We start from the raw sequence: 20,131 nt of genomic DNA on the forward strand, positions 1-20,131 counted from the left end.
TAAAACCTTCAGATCATTCAATTAATCAAGTATTTACTAAATTCCAACAATGAGCCAGGCATTATGCTAGCAATACAAATGAAGAGTGAAACAATCCTTATTCTCAAGGAGCTTGTAAACCATATTATATCCACATGACTGGGACACAGTGAGTTCAGATATACAAGTATTTTTTAAAATCCATTAAGTATGAAATAAATTTTATATGTATATGTCTATCTATACTTAATATGTAATTACTTTTGATTGAAATCTTTAGGAATGTCCTTCAAATAATGTATAGCTATTACTATAAACGGAATAATACACATCTATTTAGTCAGATACTTTGTATAAATTATTCTCTCGGGCTAAAATCAGGTACATTAAGAAATAAATGGATTTGTTCTAGCCTTTAATCCAGTCATCTGAAAGGCACCATGGTTTCTTAAAATCTCCAATTCACTATGAAAAAATAATTTACATGGCAGAAGTTTTCCCACTAAATAGGAAAATTCTGATCAAGATTTTCTATTTCATAACAAATATTTATTAGTCAATGAAATAAGATTGAACTTTTATTTCTTCCAATATGCTGAAACTTACAATTCATCAGGGCAGTTGATTGGTTGAGCTATTCGGTAGCCATCTTTTAGATAAGCAGCCATCTCAAAGGGGTCAATATCCACATAAGGGGTCTGGCCCAGAGTCATTAGTTCCCATAGTGTTACTCCAAATGCCCACTGAAGAGAAAAGAAACAAAAAAAGTACATTTTTTCAAAAATAGTGACATCTGGCAATATTTTACTAATGGTAACTTATTAAAAATCAATTTAACTGTTGAATAAAATATGTATCATTTATCATTTTTCAAACCAATTTCTTTTTCTTCTGAATAAGTTTTATTAATGCATATTTTTTTACATGAGTCACTTCTGAATATACCCTACCTATCTTCAGGCCATTGTAACAAAGAAAAATGGTTAAGCAAATCAAAGTATTCATATCTGACAGGACATGCAATATTCTGCATCTACAGTTGTGTCCTGCTTCTCTTCTGCCCCCGTTTTCACGCTGAGAGGAAGGTGTTTCTTCATCTCTTTTCTGAGGCCACAATTGATCATTACAGTTACTCAGTTTGGCTTTTAGTGTTCATCTACATTACTGCAATCATTATGTATATTGTTCTACTGGTTACTTAACTGCGTAAGTTCATGCAAATCTCCACATGGTTCTCTGAATATCGTATATTTGTAATTTTTTACAATAATATTCCATTATTCCATTTCATATGCCAAATGAGTTTAGCCAATCTCCAATCCATGGGAATCTACCATTCCTAGTTTTTTGATACCACAAAAAATAGCTATGAATATTTTGATATCATATATGGAGCCTTTCTTTTGTCTCTAACCTCTGTGTCGTACCTGCCTATTAGTGGGATGTCAAAGTGTATGAAGTTTAGTGACTCTTCTTGTGTAATTCCAAAGTCTTTTTTCAGAAGGCTGCACAGGCCCACTGGGAGGGCTGGTATACACATTCCTTGTGATATGCACATTCCCTCCAAAATTAACTATTTTTTTTCCGGTCATTTTTGTCAGTTTGCTGGATATAAGATGAAACTTCAGTTATTTCCATTTCTTTTGCTGTGATTGGAGAAATGTTTCATACTGATGATGGTTTACAATTCTTCTGAAAACTGTTCATATCCTTTTAGCCACATAACAAGGTGGTAATTCCCACTGTGTATTTTAGATATTAGTCACATTAAGAAGAGATATCTGATTCAAAGATTTTTTTTCTCCATCTGACAGTTTCTTATCTTAGCTGCAGTGATCTTGTCTGTGCAAAAGTTTTTCAAAATTGTATGTGGATGAAATTGTTTATTTTTTCTTTAATGCTCTCTATCCCTTGTTTGGTCAAAAAATTTTATTTTCCTGGGTTAGAAGAAATAAAAACGTTGTGTTTAACAAATGCATTGTGATGTAATGGAAAAAGCACTGGAGGTCCAGTTCTAAGACGTGGCTTTGAGACTTGACTCCAATACTCACTAGCTGTGTCCTGGTGGCCAAATCAAAAACCCTCTGATCCTCAGTTTCTTCATTAGTAAAATGGAAATATTTACACTACCTACCTCACAGAGTTGTAAAGAAGTGTTTTTATCAACTAAAAAATGCTACATAGATGTGAAATATTTCATTTGAATACAAGTATTTATATGCCTTAAGGTGACAGGACTTATAGGAGTATCTTACTTTGAATGTTTATCTTGGGAATAAATCTGAATTGTTTTTCCCTAAGATTTTCCTTGCATTAAGACCTTTGCCACATATATAGTCAGTATACATTATTAAGAAATCATTGCTACTATAAGAGCTCATTAACTTAGACTATTTGGAGGAAATATGCTGACTATGTAAACATACATTTGTTGCCCTTAAAAACAAACAAACAAAAGAACTATGGGGTCCCTGCTGCTCAGAATGTTGATATAATGATAATGGATGTTAGTAAGAAGGATGAACCACTCAACTCTTATTTGACATATATACAGATATATACATACACATATGCACTTGTGTGTATACTTTATACAAAGTACTTTGCAAATCTTAAAAGCGTTCTATAAATGCTAGCTATTATGAACCAGATTAATCAAAACTAAAAGGGCAAATGATACAATGAAATTCTCTGAGTCATTTTTCAACTCTTCATGACCCCACTGGGGGTTTTCTTGGCAAAGACACTGAAGTGATTTGCCATTTCCTCCTCCAGCTCATTTTATAGATGAGGAAACTGAAGCAAACAAAGTTAAGTGACTTGCCTAGGGTCATACAGCTAGTGAATGTCTGAGGTCAATTTGAACTCACAAAGATGAGTCTTTCTGACGCCAGGCACTCTTTACAATGCACTAACTAGCTGCATGCACGCCCACACACATACACACATATATGTATATCCATTGTGCCACTTAACTGCCCCAATACAATGAGAAGGCCAGGCCTATTCTTGGGCCAAATTGATTTGGCATCTCATGTCTTACAAATTAGGCCTTATCTACCAGGAATCATGATTTTTTAATCCCTTTCATCCTCTATGAATGCCTGGAAATGCATAAATTCACAGTCTTGCTTTCTAATTGCACTTACAAAATGTTGTTTTTTACTTTCAATTTTGTTTCTTTATCCAGTTTCTCTTTATTTACCTAATTTTCAAAATCTCTTTGTTGTTTGTTCTGGGACTAATTATTGGTTTTCTAGTTGTCTGTTTTTTTTATTTGTTTGTTTTAATTGGATGGTCAATTCACTAATCCTTTTTTTCTCTTTTGTGAACATAAGTGATCATTCCTCTAAGAACTACATCTACACCTCAAAGTTTGTTGTATTTTATCATTATTTGATTGTCCATACTTAAGAAAGCAAATGAGGAAATGTTAATAATGAAGATTAAACTGTAAAGCAGTTATGCATTTATTTTTCGCCCTAGAGTGCCAGGTAAAATCTTTGCAGTACATCCCCAATCTGGGTCCAAATCAAAGCTATATCATTTGCTACCTGCGTGACAGTAAGATTTCTAAACCTACATAGCCCAAGTTTCCAGTGTTCCCAAAAGTTGCTACATTATTCACTACTGAAAAGAAACTGTAACTTCTTTACATTAAGTGACTGACAATCTTTATTAAAGACTTAAAAATAAAGATGATTTAAAATATCATTACAAAGCAATTACATGGTGATTTTCAAAGAACTCAGTCAATTGAGAAAGTAGAGTTAATGCTATAAACATCTGATAGAAATTGAACTTACTTCACTTCAATAATGAAAAGGTCTGTAAATTTGTCAGTTTGGACATTCCCTCTATCAACAGAGACTGTAGCTATTCTAAAACTTAATAGAAAGGACCTGTCAGAGTTCGTTCTGCTAGGATAGTCCTTTTAGATCCCTGGATTACTCCACATTATGAGTCACCAAGTGGTGGAAGATAGTAGTTAAACTGCTATACATGTTTGGGTTATTATTACTGGTCCTCAATAATTACTTTTGCTCAGTGGAAAAGCTAAATTTAAAGACTATATTGATAGAAGTAGTCCTCTTGGAAAATTCAAGTTACTTACTTCACTTAGTTGATTGTATGCAATAATCTCACGCATTTCAGAAAATAGAATTAAAAACTGAATGTAAACAGGGATTTAAGACTCCCCATATTCAAGACTTGCCAACTATGGAAATTATACTAAACAAGGATAAAGAAAAATACAGTTCAAATTTATGAAAACAGCAACCAAGGATATATGATAATGCTTTTTTGACCCACACATACTTTCTTGGATTTCTCTACGGTTTTTATAAAACATTTTTGTGCACCTATGAAATGAAGACTATGTAATAACAACATAAACCAACCTTCTAATCTTCCTATCTCTGCCCTCTAATTGCTTCTTCACATGACTGTCAGATTAATCTTCTCTATAAAATAGAATAATAAAATGCTGCATGAAGCAGTGTATGTAAAGGCCTCTATAAAGCATAAAGCTCTATATACAGTATCAGCTATTATTGTGCACAAATCTGGTCACATCACTCCTGCTCAAAACTTTTCAATGGCTCTCTACTCTAAGATCATAAGATTTAAGAGATGAAAAGGACCCTAAATTTAATCCAAGCCCCTTATTTTACAGATGAGAAGCCTAGAGAGGTTCAATGTCTCGCCCAAGGTCACAGAGAAAATAAATAGCAGCAGGGTGAGAATTATCTGTCAGATAATATTAAAATTCCTTAGTGTGGCATTCAAAGTCCTTACAATCTGATGCTCCTCTACCTTTCCAGACTGATCTCATACTACTACTATCCTGATGTCCCACATTCTAGTCAAATTGGACTTCTTTCAGTTCCTCAAACATGTCAAATATTCTTTTTAATGTTTTCCCCATCCCATTCTCCTTCATGTCTACCCAAATCCTTCTAGTCCTTTAAAGGTCATCTCAAATGCTGCCTACTCCACGATGCCTTCTCAGAATCCTTGCCTAATTGGTAAATCTTTCCCTTCTCAAGACACACATAATACCCTAACTCTATATTGAACTTGTATTATTTTTTCTTATACCTATTTGTATATGTATTTCACCACTCTACTAGATGGTAAGATGCATGAGGGCAGCAATTTATTTAACCATTTCCCATTTGATAGACATGCACCATTCCAACCCCCCTCCAGTTCTTTGCTACTGTGAAAAGAGCTGTTATAAATATTTTGGCATATATGGGGTTTTTTCAATTTTTGACATACTCAGGGTATTATAGGTAACAGTGAGATCGCTAGATCAGAAAGCATGGACATTTCATTTACTTTCTTAGTATAATTCAAAATTGTTTTCTAGAATGTTTGGACCAATTCAACAACACCAAGAACAATATAATAGTGTGTCTGTCTTTCCATAACCTCTTCAATGCTGAATATTCCAATACTGAGGCAGCTAGGGACACAGCGCCTTGCCTGGAGTCAGGAAGACAAGTTCAAATATGGTCACAGACACTTCCTACCTGTGTAACCCTGAGCAAGTCACTTAACCTCTATCTGCCTCTAAGTTTCCTCAACTATAAAATGAGGATCATAATATCACTTACCCTTCAGGGTTGTTGTGAGGATTAAATGAGATAAATATTTGTAAAATTATTAGCACAGTACCTGGTACATAGTAGGCATTCACTAAATGCTTATTTCCTTCCCCATTTTGTTATCTTGGTCAGTTTGCTGGGTGTGAGATGAAACTTCAGAATTCTTTTGATTTGAATGTACTTGTTATTAGTTATCTGGACAGTATTCATATGGTTATTAACAGTTTGAAATTCTTTCAAGAACTATATATTTTCTGACTGTTTATTGGGGAACAGATCTTGGTCCTACACGTTTCATATACAGCTTGGATATCAGGCCTTTATCAGAGCTATCTAATGCAAAGATTTTTTTCCCCAGTTGATAGCTTCCCTTCTTATCCTAATTCATTGATTTTGTTCATGTAAAAGCTTTTCAACTTCAAGTAACAGGCATTATTTATTTTAACTTCTGTGACTGGCTCAGTTCCTTGTTTGGTTAAGAGTTCTCACCCTAGTCATAATATAAAAGGCACCTGCACTGATATTCTTCTAAAGTTTCCATGGTGTGACCTTGAATATGCAGGCCAGGTAAACATTTTCAGATTATTGTCATATATGATGTAAGCTATTAGTTTAAACCTAATTTTGGCCAAACTGCTTTCCAGTTTTCCCAGAAGTTCTTGTCAAACAGGAAGTACTTACCCAAGTTACTCATATGCACCATTTTACTGAAAGCTAGGTTACTGAATTAAAATGTTTCTGATTCTTTCATATTTAGTTTGTTATACTGATGCAATTTTCCTGTTTTTTAACATACTATCAAATAGTCTTGATTAACTGCTGCTTTAAAATATATGAAGTCTAGAAGTTCTATTTCTCCTTTCATTTCCATTTCTTTTCCTTATTTTCTTTCAGATTGTAAAACATGTATTCCTCTAAATAGATGTTATTAATTTGTCTAGCTCTATAAAGCATCTCCTCAGGACCATGACTGTCTTAGTATTTAATCTGTAAATTAATTTTGGTAGCATCAATTTTATTATATTAGTATGTCAAGCCAGGAGCACTGAATATTTCAAACATGTAGGCCATTATTTTGTTGTCTAGAGTATTTTAAATTCAATCTTTAAAATCTCAGGTATCTTGGAAGACTGTCACCTAGATAGCTTATGCTTTTGGTAGTCATTTTGAATGAGACTTGTAATTGCTTTTTAGATCTTGTATTGTTATATAGAAGCACTGTTGCTTTTTGTGTGTTTATTCTGCATCCTGCTCTTTACTGAAGTTGTCTCAATTTATCTTCTTACTCTTTAAGGATTTCTAAGTAAACCATCACATCGGCAAATAGGGATAGTCTTTGCCCATGTTTTCACCTTTACTTTCTTTTTCTTATTTCACTGCTTCTAGTGTTCCTCAATCACATATAATGTGAGTGTATATGTGTATTGCTTTTTAATGGCCCCTCTATTCCAAAACTTTCTAGGGAGGAGTCTCTCCTCCTCATAAATGACTGTTGTACTTTGCCAAAGGCTTTTTGTGTACCTATAATCACGTAGTTTTGTATGGTTTTGTTTTTAACAGTGTAGCAAGAATGGGTGTTCCACATTAAAGAGGTGAAGAAAAGCTCCAGTGCCTAAGAAACAGATAGGAACCTCACTCATAATAGAATTGTCCCATGGAGTATAAGCACTCTAGGGGAGGCTGGTGTTGCCTGGGCTTAAGTTCACCTCGAGGGCTTAGCCTAAAGGGTGTGTGTGTGTACGTGTGTGTGCAAACACGTGTGTATGTGGGTATATATTTACATCTATATACATGCATATATGTTATATATACAAATACATAAATACATACGTACACACATACGCATAAATTATTATAGAACCCTGCTTAGGGGCACTTAGGGACTTACCCAGTCTTGGGCCATGCATTCTTACCAGTTCTCACTTTCAGCCACCACTCTGGTGCCCCACAATTCTCTCGCCACAACAGCCTACTAATTTTACAGAGAGAGCACAGGGGAACAGCAGGCATCTAAAATGGACACACCACTCAACCTCGCCTGCTATTGTTCCTAGTAGCTCAAGATGGCTGATATTCCAGCCTCCTCTTCCCAGAAGCCTCCAAAGGTAAGTTCAAGAAGACTTCACTAAACTAGTGAACTCTGGGACAAAGTCTATCCCCAGTTCTAGAGTCTAACATCTCTAGAGCAAGCTGGAGTAGGGTGTCCAAGAGGTCACAGACTCTTTAAAAATTTCAAAAAGTAGAAAAAAGTACTATAAAAACACCAAGAGACTAACACTCGCTAACTGTGTGACCCTGGGCAGGTCACTTAACCCCAATTGCCTCACACAAAAAAAAAGAAAAAAAAACAAACAAAAAAACACCAAGAGAAATAGAGACATTGATATTAAAATTTTAAAATGTCAAACCCTGTGTCCAAATATTGTATTTTGAGGACAGCTAGGAGGCGCAGTGGATACAGCTCTGGCTTTGGAGTCAGGAGAACTTGAGTTCAAATCCGACCTCAGACACTTGACACTTACTAGCTGTGTGACCCTGGGCAAGTCACTTAACCATGATTGCCTCACCAAAAAGCAAAAACAAAACAAAACAAAAAAATATTGTATTTTGGTTGTAACTCAATTTAACATCAGGATAGGTACAAAAAATCAAATTTTCATGCTGCATCACTAATTATTAGAATGAAGAATACATATCTTGAAGGTAGTGGAGAGGAGTTTGGAGAATAGCAGAGAAGAAATTGCCTGGTGGCTAAAGTAGTCTAGTCAGCTTAAGATTAGAGAGGGCCAAATAAAAGTTAATGACAAATCTAAAAAAGGCCAAAAATATTTTCATTTGCTCATAAAGCACTGACTGGTGATATCCACTCAAATTATGATAGTATCACCATCTTATATTTCTAGCATATTCACAAACATTATCCCATTTGATCCATAACACTTGTAATATAGTCAGAACAGTTATTATTTCAATTTGATAGGTAAGAAAACAGGTTCTAAGAAGTAACTTCCCCGTGTTTTTATACCTTGTAAAGCGGGGAGCCAGGACTTTTATCTTCTGGCTCCCAATTTAATGTTTTTAATAGTAATACACATACAGAGGTCAAGAAATAACATGAATATGCTAACGGACTGGGTTCACTTAAGATATACATAAATATTAAACCATATAGTAAGAAGAAATAAAAATGGACTATTATTAGGTGTGCTGTTTGATTTTTGGATTCCAGAAACAAAAACTGCTATCTCAAAAGTTTATATCTGTACCATAGAGCTTGCATCTTAGATCTGTCTTCAGTCTGCAGGCCTTTCTTCCTTGTTAGCTAAAAGAATTTCTGTATATTTACTACAGACTACTATTCTAATTTTTATCTGCCTATAGAATTAAGACATCAAATAATCATGATCTATAACTTCTAAGTGACTCCAAGCTATACAATTCAATGAAAATGATATATAAACTATCACTTTTCTATTTTATTTCTGTGTTTAATTTTATATTCCAACTTAACATCTCAGATTAGTTTTAGACAGATCTGCTCAAGCTCACTCTTTCTTCTGGTCATTTCAATGACACTCTCACTCATCTTCCAAATTGCAACTCAAAACTAGTAGAGTCTCAATTTTGAAGTGAGAATTCACATAGTGGTCCCTTTTCCTGTGTGTCCATGAAGTTTTTCCAGTTTGTTGAGGGAAGACATTGGCTTCCCTTGATCTTAATTCTGATATGCACAAGACATTGTGATACAAAGTGATAAAAGTAGTTACTGGGATATAAAGAGTTCAGAAAACAAAAAGTCACATAATCCCTGCCTTCAAGGAGCTTACAACCTAATGTTAGTAATAAGAAACATATAAATATAAATGAGACAAATAATTTTAAACTGGCAAAGTAGGGGGTCTATACAAGCTGCTATAAGAAGCAAAAGTAGGAAGAAATTAGTTTCAGCTGGGGGTAATAAAGGGAAGAGGGAAATCAGAACACTTTATGAAGAAGTGGTACCTAAATGAGGCCCTGAAGAGCCTGGAGAAAAAATTTAGCCAAGGTTCAAATAAATGTTCCCCAAATGGAGGCTCTAGCTTTTTTCTCTATCCATCCTCTTGTTATTTTTGAATGTGGTGGAGAGAGAGGGAAGAAATCAAATCTAATTGGAAGTTTTCATAACTGGGTAATTAGGAGGATGGTGGTGCCATAAATAGAAGGAGGGAACTTTCTGTTCATGTGCTTGAATCCCCCACTAGAACATAAGCTCCTTGAGGCCAGGAATTATTTGGATGTTTCTTTCTTGGTCCTGAGGCATAGCACAGTGCCCTGGCCTTTTCTAAAATAAGGGCAGATCTTCTTTGAGGGGAAAATGATGAGTTCAATCTTAGACATCCTGAATGTGAAGTGCTGGTGGAATGGATAGATGTGCAAGCAAGGAGTTGGAAATGTAGAGCTGGAGTTCAAGAAAGACATTAGAACTTAAGGAAGGTATGCGTGTGTGTGTGTGTGTGTGTGTGTGTGTGTGTGTGTGTGTATGTAACACAGAGAGAGAGACAGGGGACGGGAGAGAATAGGAGACAGAGAGAGAATACGAGACAGACAGAGAGAGAATGGGAGAGAGAGACAGAGAGAGATAGAGAATATCAGAGAGAGCGAGAGAGAGAGAGAGAGAGAGAGAGAGAAAATATAAGAGACACAGAGAGAATAGAGAAACAGACAGAGAGAATAGGAGAGAGACAGACAGAGAGAATAGGAGAGAGAGAGACAGAAAGACAGTGAGAGAATAGGAGAGAGAGACAGAGACGGGGATGTGGGGGAGGTGCAACAAAATGATCATTGAACACACAGAAACAGGAGACAACCAAGGGATGGATCAGATAAAGAGCAGGCAGCCTAAGATAGAGCCTAAGAGAATATCCACACTTACAGAGCAAGAAAAGAACCAAGGAGTGATGAAACAGTGAGAAGTAGGACCAGGAGGAAGAGTATCACAGGAATCATACAAAGAGCTCATGCCCAAGAAGGGGGCATGGCCAACCGTGTTAAATTCAGGAGAATGATTAAAGGACTGAAAAAGAACATCAGATTTAGTAAGGAAGAGGTCAATGGATATCTTGGAGAGAGCAATGTCAGTAGGATAACTGGACTGGCAACTAGACTAAAAAGATCTTAAAAGTGAGTAAGTGAATTCTGCTTCCAAAAACCATGGCTATAGTATGGGGAACTATGAGACAATCTGCATATATCAAGTGATGTTTTGGTTTTCTTGCCATGGTTAAGTAAATGTTATCTATGCTCAAATACGTCTTCATTCTTTGACAAGCACCTACTATGAGCCAGACACTGTCCTAGGTGCTGGGAAAACAAATATAAGAATGAGAGTCTTTGTTTTCAAGAAGCTTAAATTCTAATATGACACATTCACAGATATGAATACAGGACATACACAAAATATACAATGCTGTGGGAAGTGTAATAACAGCTGGGGGAATTAGGACAAGCCTCCTTGAGAAGGTGGCAAACTTAAATAAAAAAAGTCATTAAAGTGCAAAAGAAAGGTTGAGGTAGAAAACTCCCAATGTATTTTAACCACAGAGAGAAGCTACAATGTGGGAGGAAAGAGACATGCCCAAGTGTTAAAGGAGACAGAAATAAATTCATAACTTCCAATGTCTGGACACAAAAAAAGTGCAGGTAATAAGCAAAGTGGACTATAGATCCTAATGCAAGGAAGCAATTTTGTCACTGTAGGAATATCACTGAGACTTGGTGGAATGGGAGCCATGACTGGAATACTCTGCAAGGATCTGACTTATTCAAAAGAAATGAAATGTAGTGTGGTAGAGTGGAAGAGGCAGAGCACCACTGCATCTTAAGAAGATATATTAATGTGAGGAAATCCAGGAACAAGACTGGAAAAGCAAAGTGTAGAGTCTTTGGGTGAAAGTTAACAAAGGTGGAAACAAAATCATTATCATCACTGGCATAAAGTACAAATCATCTGGATACAAAGAGGAAATGGGTGAGAAATTTGGGAAACAAATAACAAGTCTGGCAAAGAGAAAAGACATAGTAGTGTCAATAATCTGGACACTTGCTGAATGATCAGATTAGCTAATAACTTTTTACTTGCCTTAATGATAATTCATCCTTCAAATGGTAGAGGAATTAACAAGAACTTTGTGGCACAGTAGATACAGATTTGGAATCTGTGCTAGATTTGGAGTCAGGAAAACCTCAGTTCAAATCCTGACTCAAGACACTTATTACCTGTGTGACCCTGGGTAAATCACTCAGTCTCTCAGACTCAGTTTCTTCACTTGTAAAATGGGGACAATAAATGCACTTAGCTCACAATGTGGTTGTTGTGAGGATAGAATGAGATGATATTTAAAGTACTCTGTGAACACTACAGTACTAGTTTCAGAGGGAAAGTACTAAGATTAAGATGACTTGATATGGATTCACAAGGAATTAACCAGCTTATGTTTTTAAAAGAAATACAGAGAATATGGAAGCAAGGGCCAATGATGGAGGATGAATTTAAAAGCATAGGTACTATGAACAGCATGGAACAATCCTGTCAAAATAGTTTCACAAACACTAACATTTAGAATCAGCTGGAATTGGTCAAGAAAGGTAATGACAACAGAAATTTATTATTTTATAGTTAAATTTCAGAAAAAGAGTAGGCTCGAACAAGGGAAAGGGAGAAAGGAATAAGCATTTATACAGCACCTATTATGTGCCAGACACTCTGCTAAGCTCTCTACAAATATCTCATTTGATCCTCTCAACAACCCTAGGAGGTAGGTGCTATTATTCCCATTTTGTAGTTGAGGAAACTGAGGCAAACAGAAGCTAACTGACTTGCCCAGGGTCATAGAGTTAATAAAGGTCTTGAATTTAGGTCTTCTTGACTCCAGGCCCAGTGTATTATCCACTGTACCACCTAGATGCCTCAAGGGATATAAAACTGTTGTTAAGAATGGATGACACAACTGCTTGATTCTAGGCTGTTCCTGTTTTCTCTGCCATGGAAAATAATCTTTGGTCTAGAAAGGACAGAATAAAAATAACAGCTAAAAATAGGAAGATGATGCCCAAGACAAGGTCATAGAAAGAGAACACCTAGCTACTCTTGATAAGTTCAGTTCATCAAGCCTGAATGAACTACACCTCCCAGGTTGCTGAAAGAACAGGCAGCTGTGATGGTTAAAACAATTTCAGTAATCTATGAAAAACAGTAGCAAGTGAGAGAAGTGTCAAGGGAATAGAGAAGGGCAAATATTATCTCAATATTCAAAAAAGGAAGAGAACAGAATCTGCAAACTATAGGCCAGTAAATGTGACTTCAATTCCTAGTAAAATTCTAGAAAAAATTAGGAAAGGGCTAGTTAGTGAAGATCCAGAAACGGAAGCAGTGATCATCAAGTCTCACCATGGTCAAAAACAGGTCATCGTAGACCAACCTCATTTATCCTTTACAAAATATTTGAATATTTGACAAAGTTTTTCTTGCAATGGACAAGATGGAATTGATATTACACTTAGGTTGGCTGAAAACTGGTTAGAAGGTGAAATCCAAAGGGGCTACCTGTCCAGTCTACTTACACCTTACTCTCCAATATGTATTCTATGATTCAGTGACACTGGCCTTCTGGTTGTTCCATGAATAAGATACTCCATCTCTCGGCCCTGGCCATTTCCTTTGGTTGTTCTCATAATGTCTAAAACATTCTCCCTACTTGGTCTTGATTACCGACCTCTCTGGCTTCACCAATTAAAATCCCATCTTCTATGGGAAGCCTTCCCCAAACCCTATTAATTCCAGTGTCTTCCCTTTTTAAATTATTTCCTATCACGTATTTGGCTTGCTTTGCATATATTTGTTTGCACGTTGCTTCCCCCATTATATTATAAGCTCCTTGAGAGCAGGGACTGTCTTTTGCCTCTTTTTGTATCCTCAGCCCTTAGCACTGAACTTGGCACATAGTAGATGCTTAATGTTTGCTGACTGATTGACTCCACCAGGAACCACAAGAAGTTACAAATACATATATAATGCGAGGCAGATAAAAGCACTAACAATTAGACAAATCAAGAAAGGTTCTAATAGGAAAAGGAAGGAAGTTAAGGAGTCTATGAGGCAAAAGTGCATTCCAGGTATGAGGTACAGGCTACGGAAAGGGATGGAGGTGGGAGATGGAATGTTTTGAGTTCTGGGAACAGCAAACAGGCCAGTTTTGCTGTAATATAGAGTGTGTGATAATGAGTAATATGAAATAAGTCTGAAAAACTAGATAACATTTGCAAAATCAAAATTTCTAAAGTCATAATCTTGACATTCTCTTGCTCAAAAGCCTTCAATGTTTACCTGGTCCCCACTGGAGAAAACCCAGACTCCTCAAGAACAGCTTCATGTACTTCACGACCTGCCCCTAACCCTTCTAGCCTTATGTCCCACCACTCCCCTACATAGGCCCCCTTACTAAAACTGACACTGACTATTCACCAAACACATCCTGCACGAAATGTCTTTGCTCATGTCATTTCTTCTACCTAGACTGTTCTTTCTCCTAGTTCCACCTAAGGCTCAGCTTAAATGCCACCTCCTCCCACAAAGCTCTTTCAACTGCAAGTAAGTCTTTCATCCTCTGAACTCACATTATTTCGCTTGTACCTGGCTGAAGGTACTGATTTGTTTAAGAAATATTTGTATGTGTCCATCTCTCTATCAGCTCCCTGAGAGCAAGAGCTATATTTTATCTTTCCCTGAATGCTCCCCTTAATTATATACTGTGTCGTGCGTGTTATAGGCAAGCAGTTATTATTTGTTCAATAAATAAGAGTAAAGTACATTGCTTACTGAAGTGTTGAAGAAATTCCAACTAGCAGAAACCACAAGCTTTGATTAGTCAGGGAAAGCTTCAAAAAGGTGCACCTTGAGTTAGGCTTTGGGGAAAAAGAAAAAAGTATAACATTTAAATTGGCAAAGAGAGAAAAGTTCGATGAACAAAGACGTGGAGTCATTCATTAAGAATGATATATCCTCACTTAACCCCAACTGCCTCACCACAAAGCAAAAAAAAAAAATTAAGAATGGTATATCCTATAACAAGGATGATAAAGAGATAAACCTGACAAAAAACAAGTTGCTTTCATTAGGAAATGGTGAGAGATGAGGCTGGAAAGAGAAAAAGTTTTATCAAAATGAAGACATGTGATATCAAAAGGAGATGCCTAGATTTAGGAAAGAAGGAATCACTGTTAGTTTTTGAGCCTAATAGCCGATAAAAATGTCATTTTAGACAATTAATCTGTTAGAGATATGCAGAGAAGAATGGAATGTCAAGGACACCAGGACTATTGGGATCTAAGCACAAGTTTTCCAGGATTTGAATGAGGTGGTGACTATGGACATAGGGTGAGAAGGTTGAATCTAAGAATCATTCCTCACAAAGAACTGGTAAAATGCAGGGACTAACAAAATTATGTATGAGGGAAGGGGGGGGTGGGCTTTAGAAAGGAAGAGTGTAGAACTTTAAGGACAAGGAGGAGTTAAAGGTAATTTTATTTCTTTGAGTTTCTGAATCACTACTGGAGCTGTTATGAATAGTGTCAAGCAAAATCATCATTACCAAAACAAATTGATTTTAGTCCCCTACACCACACCTTGGGGTATGTGCTGGCAAAGCAAAGTGAGGAGGGGGACCTATACATTAAAAAGATAAACAAGAATACTAGGTAACATATGCTAATGGTACACATGACATTCTACAATTCTTTTGTAAACTGGAAAAGCTGAAAAGACCTGAGGTCACATCTTGCCTCAGCCAATTATTGTTTGATCCTGGGCAAGTCACTTAACCTCTCTAAGCCTCAATTTCTTCATGTGAAAAATGGGCATAATAATAATATCTATCTCACAGGGTTACTGTGAGCATCTAATGAAATAACAGGTGGAACACTTTGCACACCTTAAAGGGCTATCTAAACATTGGCTATTATTATTATCATTATTGCTCTGTCTTAAAGGCAGGACAAGCATTGAGAAAGGAAAAAGGTATTCCAGGCAGGGACAACACTATAAGCAAATAAGAATACCAGCTTAATTGAGAGCATTTGTATAACGGCATGTAAGAAGTGGTAAGGCTGAAAAGGTACATAGGGACACAGGTATATAGACTATGAAGTGCCATTAACTCCACACTAAGGAGTTCAAACTTTCTTTGTAGATGAGAAATCATTGAGGATTTTCAAGCACTGTATGGCATTTTATCAAGTAAGGATCATTCATGTATGGTATACTGCAAAGTTTACAGCGCTATAAAAATGTTAGCTATTATGTGCAATGTGGAACTTTATAAAGATCTATATGGTAATATAAGATGGAATAAAGAGGGAGGGAGGGACTGGAAGTTAAAAGACCAACTTCGTGACCATTATAATCACTGAGCTTTATGATAATGAGAGTCTGGACTGGCATCAGGTGAATTACAACAAGACTAGGAAGGAAGGAATGGACTCAAGAGACATTCCTTAGAAAGAACTGATATGACTTGGTGACTGGCTGGATGGAATCAAAGACAAATAAGTTTTCAGGTTTGAATAACTGAGAAAAATGGGCAAGTTCAGAGGGCAACCAGCTGTGGAGGAAATATGTTTCCTTTCAATTTGGACATGTTGAATTTGAAGTGACAGTGGTGATATCTAGCAGGCAATTAGAGATAATTCACTGCAGTTCAAGTTAGGGTTGAAGGTACAGATCCAGAAGTAGATAAATGAAACCCCCAAGGGCCATCCTATAGAAGAGAAGAACAAGCTATCAAGCCCTAACCTTAGGTAATATTCATATTTAGGAGATAAGTAAAAATGAAGCCAAGAACCAAGAGTAGCTCGGTATCCCTTTTAGCAACATACTTATCAAATTACTCAACTAAAAAAATTTATGGCGCCAGTTTTAAATGTTTTTCAGTCAAATGCCAAAGATACAGATGAATGTGAGAATTAAGATTACCCTTCCCTACTGACAAATCAACTACCATTAGTGGAAGAGTTTCCTTTAAAAGGCTTAAATACTGTAACACAATATGTCTGATAATGGAAGTTAAAGTCCAATAAAACCATAGTAACACTGAACAATTCATTATCTGCGAACTTCCAGATTAGCCTTCCTAATGTACAGAAACTACAGGCTTCACAAGAGTAGACCAGTTCCTAAATACCTAACATTTATGTGTAAGTGTCCCATAATTCTAAAGAATACATTAACCTTCAAATGGAATATTTTCTAAGCCTTTTCAATAATAATTATGCATATGTTAATATGACCATTTTAATTATGCAAAGATAGGCAAACAGCTATTATTTTTTGTTAAAGGGCAAATGCACAATAATTATATGAGTGACTATCTTAACTATCACCTAAATGATGGAAAGTCTTAAACATTCTTTGAGATAAGTAGTTAGGGAATCGAGCAAATACAGTGCTGGACTTGTAATATGAAAGACCTGAGTTCAAGTTTGACCTCAGGCCCTTACTAGCTGAGACCCTAGGTATGTCACTTTCTCTCTTTGGGCCTCAGTTTCCTCATCTGTGAATGAGAAGGCTGGACATAAGGTCCTCTAAGTTCCCTTCTAGCTCTAAATCTCTAAATCCTATGATCCTATTACTTTATAATTCTAATAAAACTGATATAGTCCAAAAAGGAATATAAAATGTAATATGTATGCTAAACATTAACACTTTGCCTGTGCTGCTGCCTTCCACATTAAAAACAGATATCAATATTTCAATAATGACCAATATGGGAATATAAAACTCAGATCAATCGACTTACAGTCATAACTAATTAACTGGAGGGATTGGTGACTTCCAGTTCTGGCTTATCTTTTGTAACTTTCTTTTAAATACAAAAGAATATTATTTTCTACCCCTGTGAATCTTGTGCAACCTTGCAGCCACAAACTGTAGTTAGTTCTCATCATCTTTATCATTGAAAACAAACATGTAAAGAATTCTGTCATGGAGGCACCTTTCCTTGCATATAACCTAGAAGAGATGAGTGAAACACAGAAGATAGTTCCTAAAGGAAAAAAATATGGTGGAATATAAGATTTTTATTTATGCCTAATTTTGTAGATACATAGATAATTGTCTGATGGAAATTTCTCTCCAAATTTTTTTTATTTCTAAAGTCAGAAAGCACAAGTATACCTTTTCACCTTCTAGCGTTTCTTGTTCACTTATAAACGCAAAGGTTAAGGGATTGAAAAAAACTCTAAGTGAACACAAGAACAAGAATAAAAAGCAGCTTTTTAAATATTGAGAATCACAGTTTATAATTATGGTAGAAAATAGCCTGAGTAGTTCAAGTAAGAAGGATGAAGCAAAACTCAAAAAAGAAAAATCAGATCAAACATTTTGTTTTGAAAGAAAAAATGATGAAAGGAGTAAGAAATTAAAGCAACAAAATAAAGTCTTTAAAGGACCTGTTTCTGAGATAAGAAAAGTCCTAAGAAATTTTGCTAAGCTTCATATTTCAAGAATGAGGAAGGAATAACTTTAAGTGATCTTTAAGAAATTCATATATGTTTAATAGTCAATGTGGGTCTCAGTTATTTGTGGAGAGGGACTTAAACAGAGAGTACAAAACCACCTTAAGTACTTAATGAAGAAAGATGGTAGAGAAAATAGGTTGATATACTCAAATAATTTTTATACCTCCAGAGACTCTTTTTAGAAGAGAATCAGTACCCCATTTAGGGCAGTTAAGTTGGAGGTACCGTCCTGAGGGCCAGTGCTTACCTCAGTAGCCTGTGTCTTAGGAGCCTTTGCTGAAGTCAGGAGGTCCATCCAGTATTACTCCAGGCAACAGACAGTCAGACATGACTGAGAAAGAGCCCACTTCTGTTATGAATTTGTCCTCTGGGTCTGCGGATTAGGAGAGACAGAGGAGCCAGTATTGGATGGTTACTAGGCCATCACTCAAGTTTGACACAATGGCCCCTTTCTTCCCGTTGTAAGATGCTTTGAAAATGCTCCATCCTAACACTGGTGATTGAAGAAGGTGGTATCTGACAAAAATGTAGTAGAACGAGAAGACCCTGAAGGAAGTGAAATAGCGAAGAAAAGCTCACGACATAAGGGCCTTTGAACTAATTTGTCTATGGATTAAAATATCCACCCAGAAGGACAGAATGAATAGTGAAAATAGAAACAGTAAACTGAACAATAGGAAGTAAACTGTTCATTTCTGGAAGTAGGTTAACTTTTCCCAAAAGAAAGCAAATCTATTCATTTTCAAGAAAGATCAGATATAATATTAAAAATTACTTGATAGCATTTTCTTAATTTTTAGAACCCCAAATCCCTAAGGCAAGGTCTGCTTACTACTAGCTACTAAAATTATCATTAAATAACTCAAAGCTGTTATAATTAAGGTATATTCATATAAAAAGACAAAATAATATATATTTCCATGAGATCTTCATGCAGTGACCCACATTTAATAATAATAAATGAAATAAAAACAATATCCAGAAATTACTAAGGATGCCTCTAGAGTGATGTTATTTTGAAAGAAAGTAAAAAGAAAAGAAAAGAAAAGAAAATATCCAAATAGGAGTTTCATGTATTTCTGACCTAAGTTCACTAATTGAGAAAAATTGAGATTAATTTTATAGGTGTTCTTCTCCAGTACTCTGAAGTATTATCTGCAAGGTCACTCACCCTTGAAATAATTAATGCCTCCACTAAAAAGATATGAAAGGAATTTTTATAGAAGCGGTATTTTATTCTTATAACAAAAAATGTTAATATTCTTACAAAAGTAATCATGAAGCACTTCATATGTATAAAGAACTGCAAAATCCCATTTAGGCAGAAGCAATGTGATTTATGGGAGACTTAACAAGTAATAAACAAAAACCATCAAAGAATACAAGAAATAATAAAGAGCACTGAAATAACTGCATGCATTTTCAACTTCCAATATTAAAAATGTATCTCTAATGCCAGATAATGAAAGCCATTTCCCTCTTCTCCTTAGAGAGGGCAGAGTAGTTACTCTGTTGGTCAATTTAGCTCAATTGTTTTTCCTCGTCACAAGGAAAAGTGGTGGGGAGTAAAGGTATACTGGGAAATGATTGATGTTAAATAATAAAAGGAATAAAAATAAAACTTAGAAAAATATCTAATCTTTCAAAAGACATAATTCTTTGAAGTTAACAAAATACTTATCATGAAAATGAGTAGCTAGATTACCACACTTAAATTAACCTATAAAAAAGGGAATAATTCTGATTATTTACCTTTCCAACTAGACAGATTGTTTAAGCACACCATACATTCAATGAAAATATACAATAATAGACATTTAGAAATGAAAAACTAAATGGAAATAGTTTTGAAAAATAGAATGTTTAGAAAGGTAAAAAGTTAACATATATTTCCACAATTACACAAAGTTTCAGCTCGTAAGAAACTGAACAGTGTTCGAATAACATCCAATCCTATACATTGACTAAGCATTTGTAACTCTAATTAA

The 20,131-nt window shown here is 35.6% G+C and overlaps 1 protein-coding gene across 3 annotated transcripts in view; it reads right to left on the bottom strand.

Moving 5' to 3' along the window:
* Positions 1-20,131, bottom strand: part of RYK (receptor-like tyrosine kinase) — a 108,222-nt gene that overhangs the window by 6,186 nt on the left and 81,905 nt on the right. For 2 of the 3 annotated variants that reach the window (XM_027845300.1, XM_027845299.1), the window contains exon 14: positions 586-722. In XM_027845300.1, the coding sequence (XP_027701101.1) occupies positions 586-722 (137 nt within the window). Of the gene's footprint in view, positions 1-585; positions 723-18,406; positions 18,517-20,131 lie in introns of those variants that run through there. The other variant, XM_027845301.1, reaches the window with a different exon arrangement.

Source organism: Vombatus ursinus, unplaced genomic scaffold, assembly GCF_900497805.2.
Source record: "Vombatus ursinus unplaced genomic scaffold, bare-nosed wombat genome assembly UNPS02014959.1, whole genome shotgun sequence".
Classification (NCBI taxonomy): domain Eukaryota; kingdom Metazoa; phylum Chordata; class Mammalia; order Diprotodontia; family Vombatidae; genus Vombatus; species Vombatus ursinus.